Genomic DNA, 24822 nt, shown 5'->3' with positions numbered 1-24822 from the left:
TGAAATATTAAAAATTTTAAAATATTAGAATATTAGAAAAGAAACTTTTAAGAAAGAAACACAATAAAATTCAGTTTTATATTATATTATTAAAAAATTTGCTATGAATTAATCATTTTTTTTTTTGACAATTTTGTGAGAGAGAAAAGTAAGAAATTTTGTAAAGTTTTATTTTATGTGATGAAATTTCCCTTTTTTTTTTTTTTTTTTTTTAAAGATTTCATATGAATTTTACCAATTGAAATCGGACACTTTACTGTAATGCAATGAGTGTAATTGTCCTATTGCCTGATGACATTTAAATGAAATTATTCAAAAATGAAAAAATTGTTACTACTCTTTTCCTTTTTTTTTTTATTATTAAAGACAAATTTGAAATGTTATCCAGCCAAAGAAAATCATACAAAATTTGCGGAAGGAAAAAAAAAAGAAGCAAATTTCATCATTAAATATAATAATATTTTGTTACAAATAAAATTTCCACATATTAAACAGACGTTTGATAAAAATTATCACATATAAACTTAGAAATAAAAGAGATAATACCTCTAAAAATTAACAACTATCATACAACTGAGTAAATATTAAAAATTTAATTTTTTATTAGTAATTTTTTTCTTTATTTTCCTGGTTGGAATTTTTAATCACTATTTTTTTTTCACTTTTTTTAAATTTAATTTTCAATCTGGTAAACATAAATACATATACGATAGCCTTATATGGTTAAAAATTATGATCAGCAATCCCATCAGGTGATAAACTGTTAAGCTAATATTAATTAATATTACTAGTAGTGACTTAAATTTTGCAAAACAATCTTTGCTAGAGAAGTCCAAAATTTATATAAACCAAATTATACAGCAAACAGATGGAACGTTCACGTATTAAACAAACATTTAATCACGATTATCACGTAACGTTTTGCAAGCACAAAAAAATGACAACGACGAGAATACGTATATATTCAAATTCATTTGTTTAATTCAGCATTCTTTTTTTTTTTCTAATTACTTCTTCTAAAAATCTTTATTTTTTTCTTCTGTTCTTTTACATTTAATTTTTCAATAAAAAATTTAAAATTATTGTTTACTTTTATGCTAGCTACTTTTTTTTTTTTTGCTTTTTTAATTTTCTTTCAAAATAATTCTATTATTGGTATTCTTTTTCTTCCATATGGAAGTATTACTAATAAAACAAAATTTTATTGATGAAAGTTACTTTAGGAAAAAAAAACGGAACGATTAATAAAATTGAAGATAAAAAAGTTTTTTATCAAAAAAAAAAAACGATGAAAAAGAAATGTGTGCAAATAATTTGATAGTAATATATTCCTCCTTTTTTTTTACAATTTTACAACAAAATTATCTTTATTTCCTTTTTAAATTAAAAACGAAAGGAAGACAGAAGATAAATTTTTATTCTTTTTCAATAAATTACTTTTAATACTTTCGCCAAAAATTAGTGAACGTAAAAAAAAATCGTTAAAACCGATATTATTGTGTTAATTTTTTAAAACTTTTTTCACTAAAATTATTTACTAAGTGTGTCAATTTTAATTTCACTAATAATTATAATAATGGATTTAATGGTGTTATAATGAATTTCTTAATTTTAAAAATAAAATGTAAAAAAAAAAAAAAGTTTGTTATAAAAAAAATTTTTGATATAATTTCTTTCCTTTTCTTCTTTCCTTCTTTTCATAGCACTTGCATTGACACTTAACTTTACCTCTCTGTACTTCTCTCCCTCTCTCTCTCTCTCTCTCTATTACTTCATGTAGTTTTATTGAAAATATTATTAGGAAGCGAATATTAAAAATAATTTAATAATTAAAAAAAAAAAGACTGAAAAGGAATTGTGTTTAATGATTAATAAATAAATTATTAATAAAGTGATCAAAAAGAAAAATTATGTCAAAAATAAAAATAAAGTTTAATACAGTTTTTAATATAGCAAAAAAAAAAAAAAACAATTTAATGCAATAATTTACTATTGCATAAGTAAGTACTGAATAAAAGTTATTGATAATTAATTTGAAATGTACTAGATAAAAGTCATCAATAAATCTACAGTTTTCAATCAAATAACACAAATTATTTATAATTGAAAGAAAGAAAGGAATATTAATAAAGGAAAATTTATAATTGAAAAATGAAATATTAAAAATGAAAAAATCCTTTTAGATATATCAAAATGCATTACATTTTGCACAAATAACAAATAAAATGTAAGATTTGCTTTACAAATAACTTAGATTATATTATTCATTAGTGAATGAACTTACTAACTTATACTACATTATGAAATTAAATTTAGTAATGATTTAAATAAATAGATGGAATAGTTTATAATGATGTGAGCAAACAATCTTCAAAAGTATATACTTATTTAAGCAAACAAAAAAAACAAAATCTTTAGCATAATGTTTGCTAATAAAATGTGAAAAGAAAGGTAAAAAATAAAAATATTGAATTCCTTGAACATAATTTATTTTGAAAAAAGCAATTAATTAATTATAACCATAATTAGTAGCTTATAAATTAATTTTTTTTTTTTTGCAGTAAAATTAAAATTATTTTACAAATTGATTCAACTATCTTTTTTTTCATCTTTTGGAAAAAATTTAAACAAATTGAATGAATGAATAAAAAGTAGAAAAAAAATTATAAAAATATTTGGTGACGTAAAAAATGTAAACAAAGTAATCGAATAGTCAAAAAAAAAAAAAAAAGAAATTGGAAAAGTAAAAAACTTTAAAGTATTATAAAGTGTAAAACAATAAGAAAATAATATTAGTTTCTATCAGTTTTTCTTCTTTTCAATTCAAACATTTATCAAAAGTAATCCTAAAAGAGTGAAAAGATTTCATTTAAAAGACATACCATTCGTTTCAAATTTCGGTACTATATGCTTATTGTCTTCATTTCAATTTCGATACATTCATTTATATATATTTATGTGTGTATGTAAGTATGTATGTGCACTATATGCATGTTTACTTTGTGTGTATGTCCATGCATGAATGTGGATGTGTCTGCATTCGTGTATGTCTATGAAAGTGTATATGTATGCATGTATGTGTGTCTATGAGAGTGTATTTGTATGCGTGTGTCGCCACAATGGCGTAGCTATACCTAATGATCAAAGGCTATTGTTTTAAGTGATTTTAATCCACTTTGTAATCTTAACACCCATAAAATCCCTCCCAGTTTTCTTGTTTACAAAGCCATTCATTATAGTTTTTTGTTTGATATGGCACGGTTGCGAGGTGTCCAGCTTGCTTATATCTTTAAATTGTTTTGTGCAGTATGTCATGGTGTGCTGAAATCCGATCTATTCTATCAAGATTGCGATGGTGTGACGCGTCCAGTGACGTGGAGGGGGCGCTAAGCGACTTGGAAAAGATTTTTGTACAGTCCGAGGCCTGGCGATGGTCAAAGATTGATGACATAGTTACTCTCAACACGGGCGTGGTGCGCCTGGCGGAAGCACAAACCCAGTTTAATCCTTGGAAAAACGCTTTCGAGAAGGTTGTTTGGAAATCAGACGGTGCATTGTGGAGTCTGATGTTGAGAAGCGATCCAAAAGCGTTGCGGTTGATACCTCGAGTGCGTATCTCGACTGTTTTAGAGTTGACGAAAATTCGTTTCATCACACTTTCCTGCTTGGTCGAGCGAAGACGGAAACGCTGACCTGCGGATGTTTTCATCTGTGGGAATGGCTGAGTATGTTTATGAAATGCATCGACGTTTCTATCGAACTACGTGATGTCTTTATATGAGAAAACGGATTGGAGCCCATTTTCCGTCAGGAAAGCGAATAAAGCGCAATTGGTCTTCGTCAAAGGGTTTTATCACATACATAACGTTATTGAATCGCTGTTGAATGTCAAAGAAATGCGAGTTGGTCTCGTTCGAGCTAAACTGCGGATTTGCGGTGAGCTATATGATCTGCATGCTATTCTTGACGAGTGTGCGTTGCGTATTTGCGTATCACCGAAAGTGATAATAAAGAAAGTGAGGACTTTCTTAAGTTTCTGTGTGCGATACGCAGGCGCGTTATCGGGGAGACAATTCTCGATGAAGCATTGTGGCACTGCCATGGTGAAACATATGCCTACGTCGAGTTTTGAATGGGTTGAGATCGACACGAATTGGTGTAAGGCTTTCGCTAACAGTAAATTCGTGCTAAGTATAATGAAAGATATGCGTGAGGTGATGTCAAGTCTAGTCCTCGTTCGTTTGCTCAATTTTTGTGCACAATTACAATTAAGCATAATTGTAACTTGAGAGACACGAAGCCATGTGACTTTGTAAGCGCATGTTTCTTCTTATTGAGTTTGATGAGAATTGCTGGATATGGTCGTGCGTTTAAAAGGACTTCTGCGCCACGGAGTGCGAATGAAGATCCTAAAGATAAAGAGTTACCCCAAGAAGTGGAGAGAATAATGTTGGAATTTGACAGACAAGCTCGTGAAGGTGGGTACTACCCGCCAGATTCAAATCGATAGAAGCAGAAATGCATTGGATATTGGCGATCCACCAGCTCAGGCGTGACATCTCTGGAGGTAAATTTGAGAATCGATGGCGTGGAGAAGACCATTAAGGCGAGAAAGAAAATGTTAATTAGATGTGTATAGGGAGAGATTGTCTTGGTGCGCACAGGAGCAGTACCCAGAGGATGCTGGCCTATGGCGCGCATCACCAATAGCACAAGCCGGTAATATCCGAGCGGCACAACTTAAAATGTCCAATGGACACATTTGGGAAAGACCATTGAACTACCTCTACTCCTTAGAGCTGAGCATCAGTCAAAACAAACAGTACCAAGTCGTGGACCCAAATATCGAACTAGAAGATGACGAAGATGAAGAAAAATTATCCATCTGTCCTCGATTCGGCGGAAGGAAAAAGATACCAAAGAGCTAGGAGCATACTGATAACAAGTTCGGTCATTTTGTTTACTACTTCTCGAGTCGAGAGTGTCGCTACAATGGCGAATCTATAACCTAATGAACAAGGGCTATTGTTGAAATGATTTTAATCCACTTCGTAACCTTAACATCCATAAAATCCTTCCCAATTTTCTTCCTTACAAAGCCAGTTTCTTGTTTGGTATGATTCGGTTGCGAGGTGTCTAGCTTTCTTATATCATTAAGTATTTTATAATTTACATTTGTGTGTTATGTATCAATTCATTATTGTAATGTTGTATAATATTTAATGTTAATCTGTGGTTTAATTACCCAAGTTTGAGGTTTGAATAATAAATTATTTCACAAAGACTCCCACAGTACACGTACACAGAACGGAATCAGTACAGATACGAGATTCTACCAGTATCGAGGACCAAGAAGTCAACGATCTGAACCATCAAGAAGGGAAACCTACTTTGTTTTACAAGGAAACAGGGCAGTAAGAAAGAAATTCTTGCTTTTACAGCGTGTATGTGTATGTCTATGAAAGTGTATATGTAGACGTGTATGTGTATTTCCTATGTGCATGTTTACGTATGTGAGTATGACTGTAGATGTGTGTGTGTATGTGTATGTGTATGTATATATATGTGTGTATACGATATATAAATTATTATTGTATACATGTGTGTGTATACGATATATATAAATTATTATAAAGCTGTTCTAATAATGAAGTACACACCTGAAAATCATTCAATTCATTTTTGCAGGTAAACAAAAACTTTTGTATTGGAAAGTTGAATGAAAGAAAAAAAAAAACGAAAAATTATAGAAACGAAAAAAGAATAGAAAAAAAAAAGAAAAAAATGTTTGAATTTTCAATCCATTTGTTTATTATTACATAATGTCAATGAAATATTTCAAAAATAAAAATTAATATTGATTTTATTGGCTGATTTTTTTTCTTTTGTTTTCATTTAGTTTCTTCGTTGTTTTTCTTTCTTTTTTTTTTTTTTAAATTTAAATTTTCACATGTTTCAGTATATTACATTTTGCTTTGTAAATGTGTTAAATGCTACTTTTTTTATTTTCAAAGATTATCAAATTTTTTTTTTCAGAGAAAGAAAATAATTCTCAATTTTAGATGCTAATGGTTCAATGTTTCCATTCCAAAACTGATCATAAAAATAGAGATTGCTTAAATGATAATACCAATAATAGTAATAATAATAATGTAACAATAAATAAATAAATTAAGTAAGCAGGCGAAAAAATAAGTTACTTAACTAATTAAATAAATAAAACGATAGTAAATAAGTGAAATAAATAAAATAAATTATTAAAAATAATTAAGTAACTAAATAACTAAATTAATTAATGAAACAAATAGTAATAACAAGTAATAGCAATAATAAATATTGATAAACTCCTTTCCATACGTGTTCTGACGTACGTATCCTCTCATTTGTAATTCAGTATATTACTAGATATTTTAGAGTTCTTTCTGAAATTTATTTAAACTTTGGAAATTATTAACTTTCGCAAATATACTTTACCTTTTTTTTGTTAAGCATTTTGTAATTAGAATTTTAATGAAAATATATGTTAGAAATTATAATTTAAGAAGAAAAAGAAAAAAAGAATTGCTGAGAGATAGTGCATAAGAAATTGTGAATGAATTATATTTGTTATACAGATATGATCAAAAAACATTAATATTTTGAAAGAGTTAAACAACAAAGATGCAATAAGTAGTAAAAAAATAAAAATAAGAGATGAGAGAGAGAGAGGGAGAGAGGAAGAGGGAGAGAAAGACAAAAGTAAATTACATTAATAGGGAAAATGTAACATTGATAAAAAGAGACAAAATTTGATTTATATTAAATGTCAAACTTCCGAGAGGTTTTTTTCTTCTTTTTGGCCACCACTAAACATATTTCACTTCATTTTCTCAACGAGAGAAAGAGAAAGGGAAAGAGAGAAAAAAAGAGAAAGGGAAAGGGGAAGAGAGAGGAATGAATAAGAAAACACTATGAAATTATTTCTGATAATATAATTGTAGAAATTTTCAAAATAAATAAGAAAACAAAGAAATAATCATTTTTTAATTTTTCTTGTTTTCTCTCTTTCCCTCTTTTTTAGATAGATAAAATTTGCCTTTTTTTAAAAAAAAAATTTCTTTTTTAATTTAGAAGTAATACCTACCATTTTTTCATGTTACTTATTTCATAATACAAATATTTATAATAATATTTATTTTTTTATTTTTTAACTAATAAATAATTAGAAAAAAAGAAATTATTCGTTTTGATAAGTAAATAAAAAATTATTATTATTTTTCGTATAATTAATTATCATTTGATTCATTTTCTAACAAAGCAAATGATAAATAATAATTATTTGAAGAAAATTCATTTATTTTTCAAAATATTTCTTGTGGTTTTCTCGTTTTTTTTTTTTTTTGCTATAATTTGATAAGTTTGAAGAAAAAAGGAAAATTAAAAAAAAAAAGCAAAATATGGCCAATGAGTAATTTACTTAAATTTGCTAAACTTTTCATTTGTCATTTGTTAATTTAATTAATTACTCACATTTATTATTTAATTGAAAAAAGATTTAAGTAAATTAAATTAGTTTTAATGTAAAAATAAAAATTAATTTAATTTGAAGTATTATTGATAGTTTTGCTTCAAAAAATTATTGTAAATATATTTGCATTTCATATTGGTATCGTAATGCTCTTAAAATTTAGTCATAAAATTAAAAAATTTATTTTGTAAATTTGTTTAACTTAATTTGTTCATGCATTTTTCAACGTATAAAATATAAATTTACAAAATTAGTAATAAAGTAATTATAATAAGATTAAAAAAAATTAATAAATAATTCATTATATTTTTTGTATTTGATTCATTATATTATTTACTCATATTTCCTTGTTTATTTTGATAAATTGCTAATTAATATGATACAATGTAATACCACGTACGTTCACGTTTATTTTTCTATTTTTACACGCTTATGTCTACTTCCGTGTTTTTTTTTTTTGTCATTTTAATAGTTAATATTTGAGTAATGAGTTGATACTATGATGAAAAATATTTCAAATTTACCAATGCAAAAGTCTTTTTAAAGTATTTTACGATGCATTTAAATATTAGTAAGAAAAAGATTTGTTAAAAAAAAATGAAGTGAAAAGGTAATTATTTTAAGAGAAAAAAAAAAACAGAAAGAAAAGATAATTAATTAAAGTCAGAAATCAGAAAAGGAAATAATAAAATAAAGAAATATGATAAATTTGCAAATAATTTACAATAATGCTTTCTTTTTTTTTAACCACCACAATTTCTATTCATCACTTAAAATTTGAATTGAAATAATCAAGATTTGATTGGAATAAATTACTTAAATGCATATAAATTTGGTGTAAATGATTCAAAATTTAGTCAAACTTTTAATTAACATATTTGAATAAATTAAAATTAACAAAAATATCAAATTATCAGAAATTTTTCAAAAATTTAAGAGCCAAAACACACAAATTGATTTTACAATAAAATATATTTTATCAGTTATTTTTATCTTCCTCTCTCTCTCTCTCTCTCCTTTTTTTTGACGAATTGAATATTTTGTTTTTTTTTTTTCATCGAATTTTTTACAAAAAAAAAAGAAAAAAATGAAACCCTTTTTTTGTGACAAAAAAATTTTTTGTAAATTTAAAAATTAAGAAATAAAATATATTTTATCAGTTATTTTTATCTTCCTCTCTCTCTCTCCTTTTTTTGACGAATTGAATATTTTGTTTTTTTTTTTTTTTTTTTCATCGAATTTTTTACAAAAAAAAAAGAAAAAAATGAAACCTTTTTTTGTGACAAAAAAATTTTTTGTAAATTTAAAAATTAAGAAATCGAAATTTGTTAGCAAATAAACAGTTAAGCCTATGATAAAATAAAAGTGAAAATGAGATGTAAGAAAAGTAAGGAAAAGTACAATATTGCAATCTTAAAAACGTTCCACTTCTTTTCATTTCTTTTTTTTCTTTCTTTTCTTTTTTTTCCAAAAAAATTTTTGAATAAATGAATTCTTCAATTTTTTTTTTATTGAGAAAATGAGTGTTAAACAAATGAGAGCTAATTTCTGAAATTAATTACACTGAGAAAAAGTGTGATAGAAAAAAGTAAAATTTAAAGTTATTTTTGTAATTTGAAAAAAAAAACAATTTAGATTTTATATACTTATTAGTAATTAAATTAGTATTTATTAGCAATTAATTTAATTACTATTACGTAATTAAATTAGTATAAATGAAATTTTAATTAATTGATTATTTAGCATAAAGTATTAGTATGAAAAGAAGTATAAATGCTTTATAGGTTTTGTGATTATAACTATTGATAAGATAACGAAGTGAAAATGAAATGAGTTATACCTATTACAACTTTTTTTTTTTTTATTTTGAAATATTATTTTCAAAAATGAAAATAAACAACAACAAAAAAAAAAGAAAATTAAGAAATATAATAAATATTTTCATTTACTAGAAAAATAAATTTAAAAATATGAATATATAATGTTAAAATTTGAAATAAATCTGATAGTATAATCAATAATCAATCAAACAGTCAATCAATCGATCAACAACCAATCAATGATCAATCGATATATCATACTATTTGTGGGCAAAAAATGTTTAGCGATTGAATTATTTGCACTTTAAGCTTAATATATGAGAATATGGTTATAGTTGTTCTCGAATAAATATTGTATATTTATTCGAGAACAACAAATATTTATTAACAATCATTAATAAAACACTATAATATTGTTTATGCTAGTAGAGATCCATTATTGATAATTAAAATTTGTTAAGAAATTAAAAGAACTATGATTTGTAACCAAAAAAAAAAAAGAATAAAATAAAATAAAAATTTTTCTTCAAGTAGAAAAATAAATTTAGCTATTGCGAACTTAATATTGTTCAAACTTTCTTATTTTAAAAAGTTTTTAAATTTTTTTTTTAAATACTAAAAAAATATTTTAAAATGAAAACAAAAATTTTTTAAAAGGTTTGCTCTTTTTTTTTTTTTTGAAAAGATTTATTCACCATATTGGTTGCTGTTTTGTTGTTTACTTGCTGGTACTGTTGTTTTTACTGATGGTGATAATGCTGATAATGACGATGATGATGATAACAGCTGTGTTTGTTGACTTGACTGAATTAACTTAGCTGTAGTTGTTGTCGTTGTTGCTGTTGTTGTTGACGATGATGATGATGATGGAGATGATTTTGGATGGGAATTTTTTTTAGCCTGGAATAATAATTTGCTGATAACAATTTATGATATTATCATAATTCATTTTGATAATTTCAACTTATCATCTACCAACGTATCAATCAATTATCAATTTTTGTTCTTTTTCTCCTTAGCATATCTAACATAGTAAGTCAATTTAATTAAATGAATATTTAACAAACTATTGTTTAACTTAAATAATAGATAAATTAGAAGAGAAAAAATGATATGATAAATATCATATTATCAGTTTTAAATAAGTGATCATAGTTGATAAAAGTATAATCAATTTAATCATTATTAGTGATACTTTCTAGCATTGAAAATTTGTCATTGATACTGATGAAGAATTATAAAAAATTTTCATTAATTATATTGAATTATTATACTTTTAAAGCTTGTTTTTGATTCTTAAATTCAATAGCAATAAATAAGAATGATTAAATTTTGATAAAACGAAGTAATTAATTAAAACACCTGCATTTATACGATTTACTTAAATAATCATACGTACTTTTATAATTCATAATCATATTAGACATACACAGGTGAATCAAATCTTATACCACTAAATGTACATTTAATCACAATCATATGTGATCGATGCAATCATTACAATTTGTATAATATGCAAATATTATATCGCAGATATTTATCAATTTCAAATAAATATTATATTAAATTTTAAATATTACGTCGCAAATATTTTTCAATTTCAATTTTTTTCAATATTAGATTTTAAATATTACATCGTAGATACTTGTCAATTTCAAATATCGCAAATATTTACTCGCAGATATTTGTCAATTTGAAACATCGCAACATTACGTTGGATTTTAAATATTACATCGCAGATATTTGTCAATTTCAAATATCGCAAATATTACGTCCAATTTCAAAAAAAAAAAAAAAAACGTAAAAATTATTATTATTTAAATGCATCAACCAATTCGATAATAAAGTAAAGTGCAGAAAATACAGTGAAAGTAAAGAAAGGGTTGTGCTAAGGAAATAATTGATTATTTTGACTAATTGTTTTGATCTGATCGGAAATGATCCAATCGATTATATTTTACCAAACAATATGAATTCATCTTCTTCTCATTACATAACAATGTAAAAATAAAAAAAAGAAAAATAAATTTATCAGAATTTGTTAAATAATTAAAATAACAATTCTGATTTACATGATATTCAATTAATCCTAAATTGATATTTTATTCTTTTTTCAGAAAAAAAAAAATGGAATATAAATTTATATATAAATACGACTAAATAGATATGTTAATATGAAATGATGGAAATTAGATATGAATTAAATGATAATTATTTGAATTAAAATTTTTTCATTCATCATATTTATCACTAAATAGAAGATTTGAATTACTAAAAATGATAAAAAAAAAAAAGAGCTAAAACTGATAAAATTTCTCAAAAATAGAATTACTAATTTAATTTACTATTCCATTTCTTTGGTGAATAATTTTCTTGGAAAAAACGGACTGTGTATATAACAATCAATTAAAAATTATTAATCTAAAAATCAGTACTCGAAATCAGAACTCTTTTTTGCATCTTTATATACGTACCAACAGGCAATTCTACTTTTATATAATTCATTTTAAATTATCTTATTTCTTTTATTATACTATCATTCATAAAAAAAAAAAAAAAAAAAAAAAACAAAATTCAATAAAATAAAATTAAAGAAATAAATTAGAACATCGAAATAACATCGAATAAAAATTAGGAATTATTATAATTTCCATAAAATTTAATTCTCACTAATATCTTTATTTAATGGCATAGATTTTATTTCATGTTTACATTTTTAAATTTTCAAATTATTTTTAATTTTTTAGTAAGAAAACTGAAAAAAGAAAAGAAAAAAAAATTTTTTCCTTTTCTTTACGAATTAAAAATTATTTTATATTTTAGATATATTATATGTGAATAAGATGTGTCAATTAACAATTTTTTGATGAAATGTTTGCATATTTTTAAAAATATGAATTATTAATTGTAGAAAATAACTTTGAAAAATATTTGACAATAAGATATGAGCTAATATTTACTTTTACTTTTTATCATTTTTCTCTACTTCTTTATGTTTACTTAAAAAAATAAATGAATTTGATAGTTTAAAGTTTGAAACTATTTAAATATTATCATTGCATCTTATCAAATTAATCTTTTATCTTATATTTTTATTTTTTTATTCATTTTTAAAAATTTTTTTAAAGTAAAATGGTAAGGTAAAGATATGATGGAAAAAGTTTCAACTTATGTGAGAAAGTAACATTGTATACAATACTTTTTTACGTAAAAACTTACAAATAATAATTTCAATAATTTCAACTTACAAAAAAGAAATAAAACGTAAATGACGTAAAGTATTATTTATTTCACGTACTAATTTCTTATGGAGTGTAATTGAAAAATAATGGAAAAAAAATAAACACTGGTAATATGGCGATAATTTTCTGAAATAAATTAATTAAAATTAATCTTTAGAATTAAAAAAAAAAAAAAATTAAAATTACTCTTTAGCAATGTAAAAAATATTTTTAAAAAATTCGAGCAAAAAAAGAAATAAAGAATTGTGGATTAAATTAAGGGAATGAAACAATTTAGAAAATAACTTTTAATAATTTTCATCTAATAAATTTTAATTATTTTGTATCATTACTATATATTCATTAAAATAAAGATTATACTTTGTTAATGTTATTAATTAATTTAAATTATATTATTTAAAATATATAAAATCATATTTCAATAAATGGAAGAAATTAATAAATGAGAATTTTACATTGATCAAATTATGAATTAAATATAAATTAAATATTTTATTTCATATTGCAATATGCAATGGAAAAGAAATGAATTATTTTAATTTCGTGATTTTTTTTGATGAAATTTTTACACATTTAATAGAACAAAAAGAATGATTCGTATTTTTAATACTATTTTAAAAAAAAAAATTGCTGAGAAAAAAAATATCAAATTATCAAAATCTTTGTTTACTTAAAAATATTTTTACCATAATATTATTATTAAATGAATTACATGCTTTTTTCAGAAATTGCAGTAAGTATTAATTAAAGAATTTATTTATTCATCCGATCATATATTCATCGTGCATTAATTAATTAATTAATTAATTATTTATTTATTTATTTGTTTATCGATTTATTTACTCATTTATTCATTCATTCATGCAATTACATTTATAAATTTTATATAACAAAATTTTTCAAATAAATATGCAATTGTATAATAAATCCATAATTTAATATAAATTATGATTAATAATATAAATTACAAATACAATTAAAAATAAATTTTTTTTTTCATCATTTTACTTTTTTTTTTTTGCGAAAAAGATTGCTTATTGAGATAGGAAAAAAAAGGAAAAAGAATGGCATTTTTGATTTGAAATATGTAAACAATAAGCATTGGATTTTTTAAAATGTTAACGGTATATTTGATAATATCAGAGAGAAGAGAGAGAGAGAGAGAGAGAGAGGGAAAGAGAAAGAGGAGAAAAAGTTAAAGAAATTATAGCTTGAAAAGAGTGAAATAATTATTGAAAAGGAATGTTAAAAGAAGTGAGATAAATATTTTTTAATATAAATATAAATAATTTTTGAGTTAGGGAAAAATGATCGAAAAATATTTTTATGATGTGAAAATGATAAAAATATGATATGATAAGAAATGAATCAAATAGTCACTGTAAACTGTTTCTCTCTCTTTCTCCCTCTCTCTCTCTCTCTCTCTCTCTCCATCTACCTCTCTTTTTATTTATTTATTATTGTTTGATTTTTTTCAAGACATATGGTATGGAAATGAAATATTGAAAGATATAAGAAATTTCAAATTTGCAAAGAAAAAAATTAAACCAAAAAAATTTTAAATTTGCACAAAAAAATTTAAATCAAAAACATTCCAAATTTGCAAAGAAAAAAAATTAAATCAAAAAAATTTTAAATTTGCACAAAAAATTAAATCAAAAACATTCCAAATTTGCAAAGAAAAAAATTAAATTAAAAGAATTTCAAATTTGCAACAAAAAAAAAATTAAATCTAAAAAAATTTTAAAATTTTAAGGAAAGAAAAATTAAATCAAATCCTTATGATAATGGAAAAGAAACAAAAAAAAAAAAAAAAAAAAAACAGAGAAATAATATAATTGGTAGTAAAATTCTAAAGTTTTTCTCTTTCTTTCCTCTTTTTTTTTGTTTTTCCAAAATTAATACTAAAAATGAAAAGGAAATAAATAAGAAATAAAAAATTTCAATAAATAGAAAAAAATATTCAAATCAAATTTTAATATTTCAGGCGAACAAATAAAAAAAAAAAAAAAACTAAAAATATTTAATGCTGCAATAAAATTCAGTTTTTTTTTTTAAACCATCTAATTTAATTAGTAATAAAAACAATCTTTTTTTTAAAAAAAAAAAATTTGTTTTATTCTTTGAAGTAAAATAAAAAAATGATAGAAGAAAACTTTCCTAAATTTTCTTTAAAAATTTTCTAAACAAAATTAATGAATAAAAAAAAAAAAGATGTAAAGCATAAATTTTTGTCATATGTAATCCAGATGCTTCATTTCATTAAAATAATTTTTAACAATGTAACATAAAGTTTTATTTTTTCTAAAATCAAATTTCAATTTTCATTCTAAAATTCAAACCATTTTTGCTTTTAATTTTTTCAATGCTTAATGTAAAAAAAAAAAAAAAAAAAAAATATTAATGCTAAAATAAGTAGAAATTGAATTTTGATGCAAATAATTTGAGAAATTTTTATCTCAAATTTCATTTTATATTTTTATTACAAAAATTAATTCTATTAAATGAAATTTTATGATATTATCAGATACAATAATATTAATTATATTACTTAAGTTAGCTAATTAATATTAATTATAATTAGTCATACAATTTGCAATTATCGATAATGGCAAACTTATTTGAAAGATAACCAATTAATGATAATATCAAATACATTCATTCTATCATAATTTATTATCGAAATACTTAACTATTACTATTAAAATTGAAAGATAGCAATAAAAAATATTACATTACAAAAGTGAAATTTGAAAAACGAAAAACGAACGACAAATTAAATTTTTATTTTAATCATTTTTTTCTTTTTTCGGCATTTAATTATAAAATGGCAAATTTTTTAACAATACAACGATTTGTTCAATAATAATCTTTGATAAAATAATCATTCATTCCATTTTTTTTTTATAATCGTTTAATTTTTGTGTCACATTTTTATGATCATCAAATAATAAAAATAAATTGCCGTTTTTTTTTTTTTTTTTTTTTTCATTGAATTTTATGAAAAAAAAAAAAAAGTTATATGCAATTAATAAAATGGTTAAAATATCGAAATAAAAAAAAAAAAAAAAAATTGCAATGAAAAAATTCAAAAATAAGTTTGGCACAAAATGACATTAACTAGAAATAAAGTATTCACGTTTGTGTACTATTTCATACATTTTTATTTAACTAAAATGAAACGTTAAATGTTTACTTATCAAAATTTTTACGTGAATGTTTGTTTATATGATAGAAAATTTTACGTAAATATTTTAGTTTGATTAAAATTAAACGTGAATGTTTGTTTACTTAAATTTATCAAAAGAGATATTTAAAATCTTTTATATAATAATTTTAATATAAATGTTTGTTTACTTCAAATTTCACGTGAATTTCTTAATTGATTTACTCAAAATCTAGCACAAATGTCTTTTTATTAACGAGTATAAATAATTGTTTGTTAACACAAAATTCAGCGTAAATGTCTGTTTACTCTAAAGCATTTGAATGATTATTTTGTTTACCCGAAGTTTAATGCAAACAAAATTCCACGTAAACTCGAAAACCAACTTGCATACCTGTTTAGTTGAATTTATCTCAGCATATAATTATAAATTTAGGTAAAAAAAAATTGAAAATTGAATTTATTTTCATTTAATTTTCAATATTTTTTAATTTCACAATTTTATAAATATTTCTTTCTTTTTTGCACTTAAATTAAGCAAATTGATTTTGATATAGAAAAAAATTTCACTTTTTACTTATTTTTTTTGTTTTGTAATAACAATTTTTTTTTTAAAAAAAAGTGCCCGAAAATTTGCATACTAATTGGAATAAAAATTGTAATTAAATTAAAATTTTTGGTCATTAAATCGTTGAAAACGCTTAGGAATAGCGAAGATATTTTGAAATAAAAGTATAAGAGTATTAAATTTAATTACATTTAAAAAAGGAAAAAATTTTGGAAGAAAAAATGTTATTACTCTTTCTTTTTACTTTGTAATAAAACTAATTAAGGAATTTAAAAAAAGTCTAAAGTGAAAAAAAGAAGAAAAAACTATCCATAATGTCAACAAATTTCAATTTTTCTTATAAAGTTATTATTAGCTAACGAAAGTGTAATAATATTTTTTCAAAAATTTTCAGTCATTTTTTTAAATATAATTAAATTAAAAATTAGCACTGATATGATTGGATTAAAAATTATTTGAAATTTATAGCTAAAAATTAATTGAAAATTATATTTTAATTACAATTAAAATTAACATAAAATTTTTCTACAACATTTACCATTTTGCTTTTAATAATATTTATATATCAAAAAATTTTTTAAATTTACAGAAAAAAAAAAAAAGAAAATGGATTAAAGGACAAAAAAGAGATATTTTAGAAGGGAAAAAGACCAAATTTGCGATATATTCTCAAAAGTATCAAATATACCGAACGAATGTTTATTGTTTATTTTCTCGATATAACAATCATATTTTTTGGTTGTAGTGAACGTCAAACTGTCACGTCAAAATTTTGGCGTAACTTTATTAGTACTAAGTAATATAATTGCAACAAGTGTTTTTTGCTTTCTCCTTAGAATCATTAAAAAAAGTTTTCAATTTGAGGTTAAATTTAATATTATCTCAATTGAGCTAGCAAATTACGGAATGTATTTTTGAAAGTAAATTTTTAAGTAAATAAAAAAAAACTTTTTAACGCAAAATTTTAGAATACTAAAATTATTTCACATTTAACTGTGATTTTTTAAAGTAACATCCCTATAAGCTAAGTAATGCGATGATATAATGCTTAATAATTTCAGTATTATTAAGTTAATTATATCAATCAAAAGTTTACAAAAAGTTTACAAAAATTAAAAAAAACTAAAATTAAAACAATTTTTTAAATATAAAATAAAAAATTATTTAATAAATTACAAACAAAAAATTGCTTTGCTTAACAAAAATTTAATTTGAAAATAAAAATGACGATAAGTAGCAATGAGTATAAAAAAAAGAAATAATTTTAATAAATAAAATTAGTATAATAAATAATACTACTAGTAGTACAGCATTTATAAATTATAAAATTTTAATTTGAACATTAAAAATAAAAAATAAACTAACAAAAAAAAAAGAAAAAAAAAGAAATAAATAATTTAATAAATTAAGCGAGAAAAATTAAATAAAACAAAATAAAATGGAAGAAAAAAAAAAAACTCATTTCATAATATATTTATGAAAATATCATTTAAATTATCATTAAACTTATCACTATCACTTACCTTATCACGATTACATTTTCTAATGTAACGAAGTGATGGCGCAATATGTTCAGCGATTGCTGTTGAATTAAAGTGGACAGTGCTATTACTGCTCGTACTCGAAGTATATTGATGTACTTCAACTGTACTTACCGAACGTTTCGATGATTTATTGCTCTTTCGATCAATTAAACTTCGCCGACAAATATTATTGCTCGGCTCATACGACTAAATTATAATAATAAAAAAATTTTTTTTTGAAAAAAAAAAATTGTCACATTAATATTTTTTGTTGATTTATGACTTTTTTCTTTTGAAAAAGAATTAAATAGAGGTAATAACAGCAATAATAATAGTAATTATAGTAGTATAAAATAATAAATAATAATAGTAATAATAATAACAAATAACAATAGTAATAATGATAATAAAATAATAATAATAATAAAATAACAATAAATAGTAATAGTAATTATAATAATAATAAAATAATAATAGCAATAATAATGATTATAAAATAATAATAATAAATAATAATAGTAATAATATTAATTTAATTTGTTAATATATATATTATATATATATATAAATAATACCAATATAAATAATATATATATATATATAAATATATATAGAATAATACCAATAACAATAACAGATGATAATAATGATAACGATAATAATAATAATGGTATTAATAATAATAGATAATAAATAATACCAATAACAATAACAGATGATAATAATAATAACAGATGATAATAATAATAATAATAAATAATACCAATAACAATAACAGATGATAATAATGATAACGATAATAATAATAATGGTATTAATAATAATAGAAAAATTATAATAGCAGAAATAGAAATAATAAACTATATTAATAATAATGACATATAATAATAATAAGCAACAATAACAATAATATTAATAATAATAAAAAAGATACTTAATTAATTGGTTTTTTTTTTTTTTTTCATTTATTTATCATTCACTAAAATAATTTTAAAATTAAACAAAACTCTGCAATTTTTTTTTTTTTTTCTTTTTTAATATTACAATTTAGGAAAAAAAAAATTTATTTAAAAAAAAAGAAAGTTTTAAAATTAATTTTTGCAAAATTAATTTTTCCATTAACTTTTTTTTTTTTTTTTTTTTTAAAAATAATCACAAAATTAGATTTTTTCTCTTTTTTTTTTTTTTTTTAAAGAAATAAAAAGTAAACCATAATAATAGAATCCTGCGTGGTACTTAATTGATATAAGTGAACTTTTTCCACGCATTTACTACGACCACATTCACCGTGTAAATATGCTAATTCTTCTTTCGCTGATTTTTGAAAATTTACTAAACCAATTGGATGATGATGATTAAGAATGAGATGTAATCGATGCCATGTCATCGTTCTAAATATATGCCAAACAAATCATTTCTTAACAAATTTTCCTTTTGTTTTTTTTTTAAATAAAATTTTTGCATTTTGTCGAATAACAATGAATTGAATAAAATTTTTGTTTAATTTTATTTAAAATTTTTTGATCAACATAAAACATTAGAGAATAAAAAAAAAAAAAAAAAAAAAATGAGTTGCTAAAATAATTATTTTGCAACAAAAAAAAAAAAATTTAATTAATCTAATTGATTATATACGAATTTAAAAAAAAAAAAAAAAAAAAAAAGAAATGTTAGCATAAATTAAAAGCTATATTAATTGGTTGTTTTAGAAAAAATTAATTAATTATTGATCTATTAATTTGAAAGCATTGTTTTTTTTTTTTTTCTAATTTATTTATTATTTTTTAATTTTTAAATGATTCGTAAGTTTTGAAACTATCTATTTACCTATTTTTGTTTAATTATTAGTAATATATTAATTTTGAAACCATTTTTTGCTCAAATATTAAATATGAAATTACCTTTTTTTTATATATATTTATTATTAATAATATGCAACTGTAGCATTATTAATATTGAAATTATTTCTTCATAACTTTAATAATAATAATAATATTTTTTTCTGAAATTTTAAGAAACAAAAATTTTTTTTATATTTTATTTATTTATCTGTTATAAAATGAATCAGTAATTTAACATATTTGTTTACACATTTAAAAAATAAATAAACACATACCTCAATTCTAGGATCCAAAGTTGTGGTTCTTCATTAGGTTTATCCAAACGTTGATGACAATAAACTAGAATAATATTACGTAGAAGAAATAAACAACGATTTGCATATTTATTATTCGGCTTTTGAAACCGGTAATCCGGATTTGTGTTCAGTATTTGTGTACGACCACGATTTTTACCAGTAATAGCAACACTTAATATGGTACTCTCGAAACGATTGAATAAATAAACGCAATTTTGATAAATGAATGGATCACAAAATAATGCTGAAAATTCATAAATTTAAAAATTTTTAAATTACAAATTTCAATTAAACCATTTATTATGCAATAAATTTTTTTTTTTTTCGCATAAGCAAAATGTTTTATTATTAAAATTTTTTGCACTCAAATTGCAAATTATTATTTATTAAAAATTTAATAAACATAAAGAATTTTTAATAATAAATAAAAATTCATTTGCAATCAAAAAATATGTGAAATAATTTTAATTTTTTTCTTAATTCTTACAACTTCTGTTTATTTATATTATTTATTCAATTTTTATTTAATAGGTTAAAATGATTAACGAAATGGGCGAAATATTTGCATATAACTATGCATTTTTTTTTTTTTTTTAAATATGCCAAAATATCGTTCAATTCAGGAATTGATTTCAAGAAAAGAATTTATTCTTTAACTGAACTACCGCGAATAACCGGGATTAGTAGATATAACCGGAGCTAACTGGAATGATAATTAAGCTATCAGTAAGAGCTTTAATTTGCAGAGAAAATGATAAAATCAATTCTTAGAAGACAATAAGAACAAGTAGTAATTAAAAATTTAGGTTTAAATTAAGGCAAAGAATTTTGACCTTTGTCCCAATATTTAGCAGACGAAAATGTTAGAAAGCAATTAACAACTTTTTCAATTGTCATTTTCTTGAGTGAAATGCAAAATGATTGAAATATCAAATATCAAAGAATTTAACAAAAGTTCAAAGAATATTTAAAGCAACGAAACACAAAAAAGAAAAAGAAAAAAAAAAAAGAAATCAATAAAATTTAACAATGAAAATGAAAAAGTTCAAAAATTAATTTATTTAAAAAAAATATATCAGCAAAAAAAAAAAAAAAAAGGAAAAAGAAAAGAAAAGAAAATGTATTAGTAGAAATTTAAAAAAAAAAAAAAAAAAATTTATAATTATAAATTTGCAAAATATTTACAAATAAAAAAAATTATTTTACAAATATATAAAATTTATGAAAAATTTACCTTTTTTATCTTTAATAGATGGTTCAATAATAATTGTTCGAATACCTTTACGTGAATAAAAATTTGACAAATGCAAAAGCCATATTTTTGGTGAATCATTTCGAATTTTACTTTGCAATGATAATGGATATGATATTAAAACAGGACCTGTTTCATCGTATATTACTGTTGTTGTATAATGTTTCCTTTAAAAATTTAAATTTAAAAAATTTTTTACTCAATTTTAACAAAAAAATTTTTTTTCCTCTTTTAAAATACAAATAAAACATTTATTCTTCTCTATTTTTAGAATTTTTTTTTCTTTTTTTTTTGCAATATTTTGCAAATTTCTATAGTCAGATAATTACTAAAATTAAAATTTCACAACGACAAAAAAAAAAATAATGAATTTTTTTTTTTTTTTATAAAAGAAATTTTTTTCAAATCTAAATTACATTTCTTTCTTTTTCGTTTTTATTTTGTAATCTTTAAGAAAAATTTCTATATTATTTAACTGTAAAAAAAAAAAGTTTTATCAAAAATATAAATTAATTTAATTTTGTCATTTTTTTATTGTTTTTTTTGTAAAACTTTTTCTCTTTACTAATTAATTAAATAATTCAGTAATAATTTGATAAATTCTTTTTTTACAAATAAATATTATTTTGTAATTTATCTTACTTACTTGCAAACAATTTGTGTAAAAGTAATGGTAGTACAAATAACGATTAATTTTAATGCAAAATTTATTGCTCCTTTTGTTATGTACAAATTTCCTTCACGATTTTGTAATATTAAACAAATCGTTTCCATATCCAAAAATGCTATATCAAATATCTAAAAAGTTTCATTCGTATAAATGAATAATTTTAAAAAAAAAAAAAATTGTTTTAATTTTTTCATTTCCTAAAAAAGAAAACATTGAGATTTTTTCAAAAAAAAAAAAAAATTTATTTTCTCAATTATTTCAAAAATTTAAATTTTAATCTCATCCTTTCTTTTTCTTTTCTTCTCTCTCTCCCGCTCTCTCTTTCTCCTCTCTTCTCTTGATTTCTTTTCCATTCTCTCTCTCTCTCTCTTAGATATATATGAATAATTTTTATTGAAATTAATCCATTTTAATTGTATATAATGCAACAATAAATTTATATCATTTTAACACTATTGTCATCTAAAATGTTAAATTAAATTTATATTAATTAATTCCTTTTCTTTTTAAATTATTTAAATTACTTAAATTAAAGTAATTACCGTATCTTCGCTATGCTTAAAATCAATTCCAGTAATTGTGTAATTGTCGCATTGATTTTCATCATCAGTATCGTATAAATAAAGTTGTTTATTAGTTTTCCTAAAAAAAATTTTATTTTATTTTTTTTTTAAAATTAAAAAAAAATGCATTAATTGAAGAAAAAAAGAAAAAAAAATAATGCTAAAATGTTACATTTTGAAATTTTTTTTTAAGCAAATTTGCAACTTTTCCAAAAATTTTTATTTTTTATTTCACAAAAAAAAAAAAAATTATTTTATCAAAAAAAGAGAAAAGAAAAAATTATTACAAATATAAGTGTAATAATATGAATTTAGGATTTCTTTTCTTTTCTTTTAATATATTCTATTACATTTTTTAAACTTTTTAAATAATTTAACAATTTTAGAACAAAATGAAAAAAAAAAAAGAAAATTATTCAATAATTTTGTTGAAAATAAAAATAAACAAATATGGAAAGAATGAAAGAAAGAAAACTAATGGATATGAATAATAAACAAATCAAATTTGTGCTTTTAAATAATTTTTTATAAAAATTTTTGAAAAATCAGAAAATAAATAAAATGCAAAAACCGGAAAATTCATTTACCAATTTTGAACTAAAATTATTAATTAACTTTTATTGCATTTTTTGAAATTTGTCCCTTTATCTTTTAACTTTTAATACTTTTACTATTAAAATAAAAATAGCATTGCAAATAATTATTTGCAAAAATGAAATTGCATATTTTTCATTTTTATGTTAGAAATGTAAATTCGACGAATAAATAATTTTTAGCTGAAATAAAATGAGGAAATAAAGATAATAAAAATAGTCTTTTTTTTTTTTATTGTTGTTTAATTTTTTATCTAAAATTAAGATAAATATTTTAATTCATTTTAAAATTATTTATTTTTCAGTGTGCTTAAATTTTCCAATCACAAACTGATCGATTTGTGTTTTTATTTTTGTTTAAAAAAAAGCAATAAATCTTATAACTTTAAAAGCATTAAATTAAAATAAAGAGTTATTAATTTGCAATTGCAATAAACAAGTTTTAATTAAAATTATTTCAAAAGAATAATTAATAATAGAAGTTAAATACTAATTTTGTGTTTTCAATGCAGCAATTAATGCTTTCACGTTTAAAATTTTTTTCTTGTTTATCTTTTCATTGAAAGAATATTCAATTCAAAATGTGAAATTTTTTTAAATTGGAAGTTGAAAGACATATGATTGAAATTAAAAACTTTTTTCATAAATGCGATAAAGTTAAAATATAATTTAAAAAATTTTAATTTAAATAAAAATTAAAATTAGACGTATATTAAACCAAATCAAATTTTAGTTTTTTTTTTTTTTTTTTTTTCAATAATAATCAAATGCAATAGTAGAAAAAATGATAAAATAAATAACAATTTTAGTATCTGAATCCTAAAAACTATACGAATTAATTTCAAAAATTGTCCATTTTTAAAAAAAAAAAAAAAATTTCTGTTGCGATGAAAAAAAAAACAAATAAATTTTACAGCATAATAATTATTAAGTTTAGCTTTAAAATAAAATTAAAACTTTGTTTTTTTTTTTTTTTTTTAAATTAAATTAGCAATTTTTTTGTTGTTAAAAAAAGATTAATACAATTTTCAAAACATTATTTTTTTTTTAAATATTTCTTATTTCATTCAAAAAAAAAAAAGAAAAAAACTTACTTAAATAAAAGTTTTTTTGCATCCGGTGAAACAGCCATTGTACGATATGCTGTACTTACACCGGTAAATGACCGTAAATCTTTCATTTCATTCATATCATAATCCGTTTCAATCTTTGATCCACTTGCGCAATTCAAAATATTTAAATCGATAAAACTTCGACATTGCATCATTTCATCTGTTGTCGTATTCACTTTCTCTCTCATTTGCGCTATTATTTTTCGACTGAAATGATAATCTTCAAATATTTATAATATTTCATTTTAATTATTATAGTAATTAATAATAGCGGAAAACAATAATAATAATAATAATCAATGACAATAATTATTATAGTGATTAATAATAGTAGAAAACAATAATAATAATAATCAATAACAATAATTATTATAGTAATCAATAATGGTGGAGAACAATAATAATAATAATAATAATAATAATAATTAATAACAATAATTATTATAGTAATCAATAATGGTGGAGAACAATAATAATAATAATAATAATCAATAACAATAATTATTATAGTAATCAATAATGGTGGAGAACAATAATAATAATAATAATAATAATAATTTAATAATAATAATAATAATAATAATAACAATAATTATTATAGTAATCAATAATGGTGGAGAACAATAATAATAATAATAATAATCAATAACAATAATTATTATAGTAATC

At 21.1% G+C, this 24822-nt stretch overlaps 3 protein-coding genes across 3 annotated transcripts; 2 read left to right on the top strand and 1 right to left on the bottom strand.

The window, feature by feature from the left end:
- Positions 1-3308: 3308 nt before the first annotated feature.
- Positions 3309-4289, top strand: Bm8884 (Uncharacterized protein; the record flags this gene model as incomplete). The annotated part of the gene is made up of 2 exons (XM_043082460.1): positions 3309-3595; positions 3812-4289. The coding sequence occupies 2 exons, from the start codon at positions 3309-3311 to the stop codon at positions 4287-4289; spliced, it is 765 nt and encodes a 254-aa protein (XP_042938394.1).
- A 53-nt stretch (positions 4290-4342) lies between these two features.
- On the top strand, positions 4343-4928 carry Bm8883 (Uncharacterized protein; the record flags this gene model as incomplete). Its single annotated transcript, XM_001892043.2, has 2 exons — positions 4343-4482; positions 4640-4928. The coding sequence occupies 2 exons, from the start codon at positions 4343-4345 to the stop codon at positions 4926-4928; spliced, it is 429 nt and encodes a 142-aa protein (XP_001892078.2).
- A 5086-nt stretch (positions 4929-10014) lies between these two features.
- Positions 10015-24341, bottom strand: Bm17827 (Uncharacterized protein; the record flags this gene model as incomplete). Its single annotated transcript, XM_043082459.1, has 8 exons — positions 10015-10227; positions 17827-18033; positions 19037-19217; positions 19943-20207; positions 21198-21382; positions 21862-22013; positions 22428-22527; positions 24136-24341. 8 exons carry the CDS (start codon positions 24339-24341, stop codon positions 10015-10017), a joined length of 1509 nt encoding a protein of 502 aa, XP_042938393.1.
- Positions 24342-24822: the final 481 nt, after the last annotated feature.

Source organism: Brugia malayi, assembly GCF_000002995.4.
Source record: "Brugia malayi strain FR3 genome assembly, contig: Bm_v4_Chr4_scaffold_001, whole genome shotgun sequence".
Lineage (NCBI taxonomy): Eukaryota > Metazoa > Nematoda > Chromadorea > Rhabditida > Onchocercidae > Brugia > Brugia malayi.
Note: the sequence above shows the minus strand (reverse complement) of the source record. Positions and strands in the feature narration are given on the sequence as shown.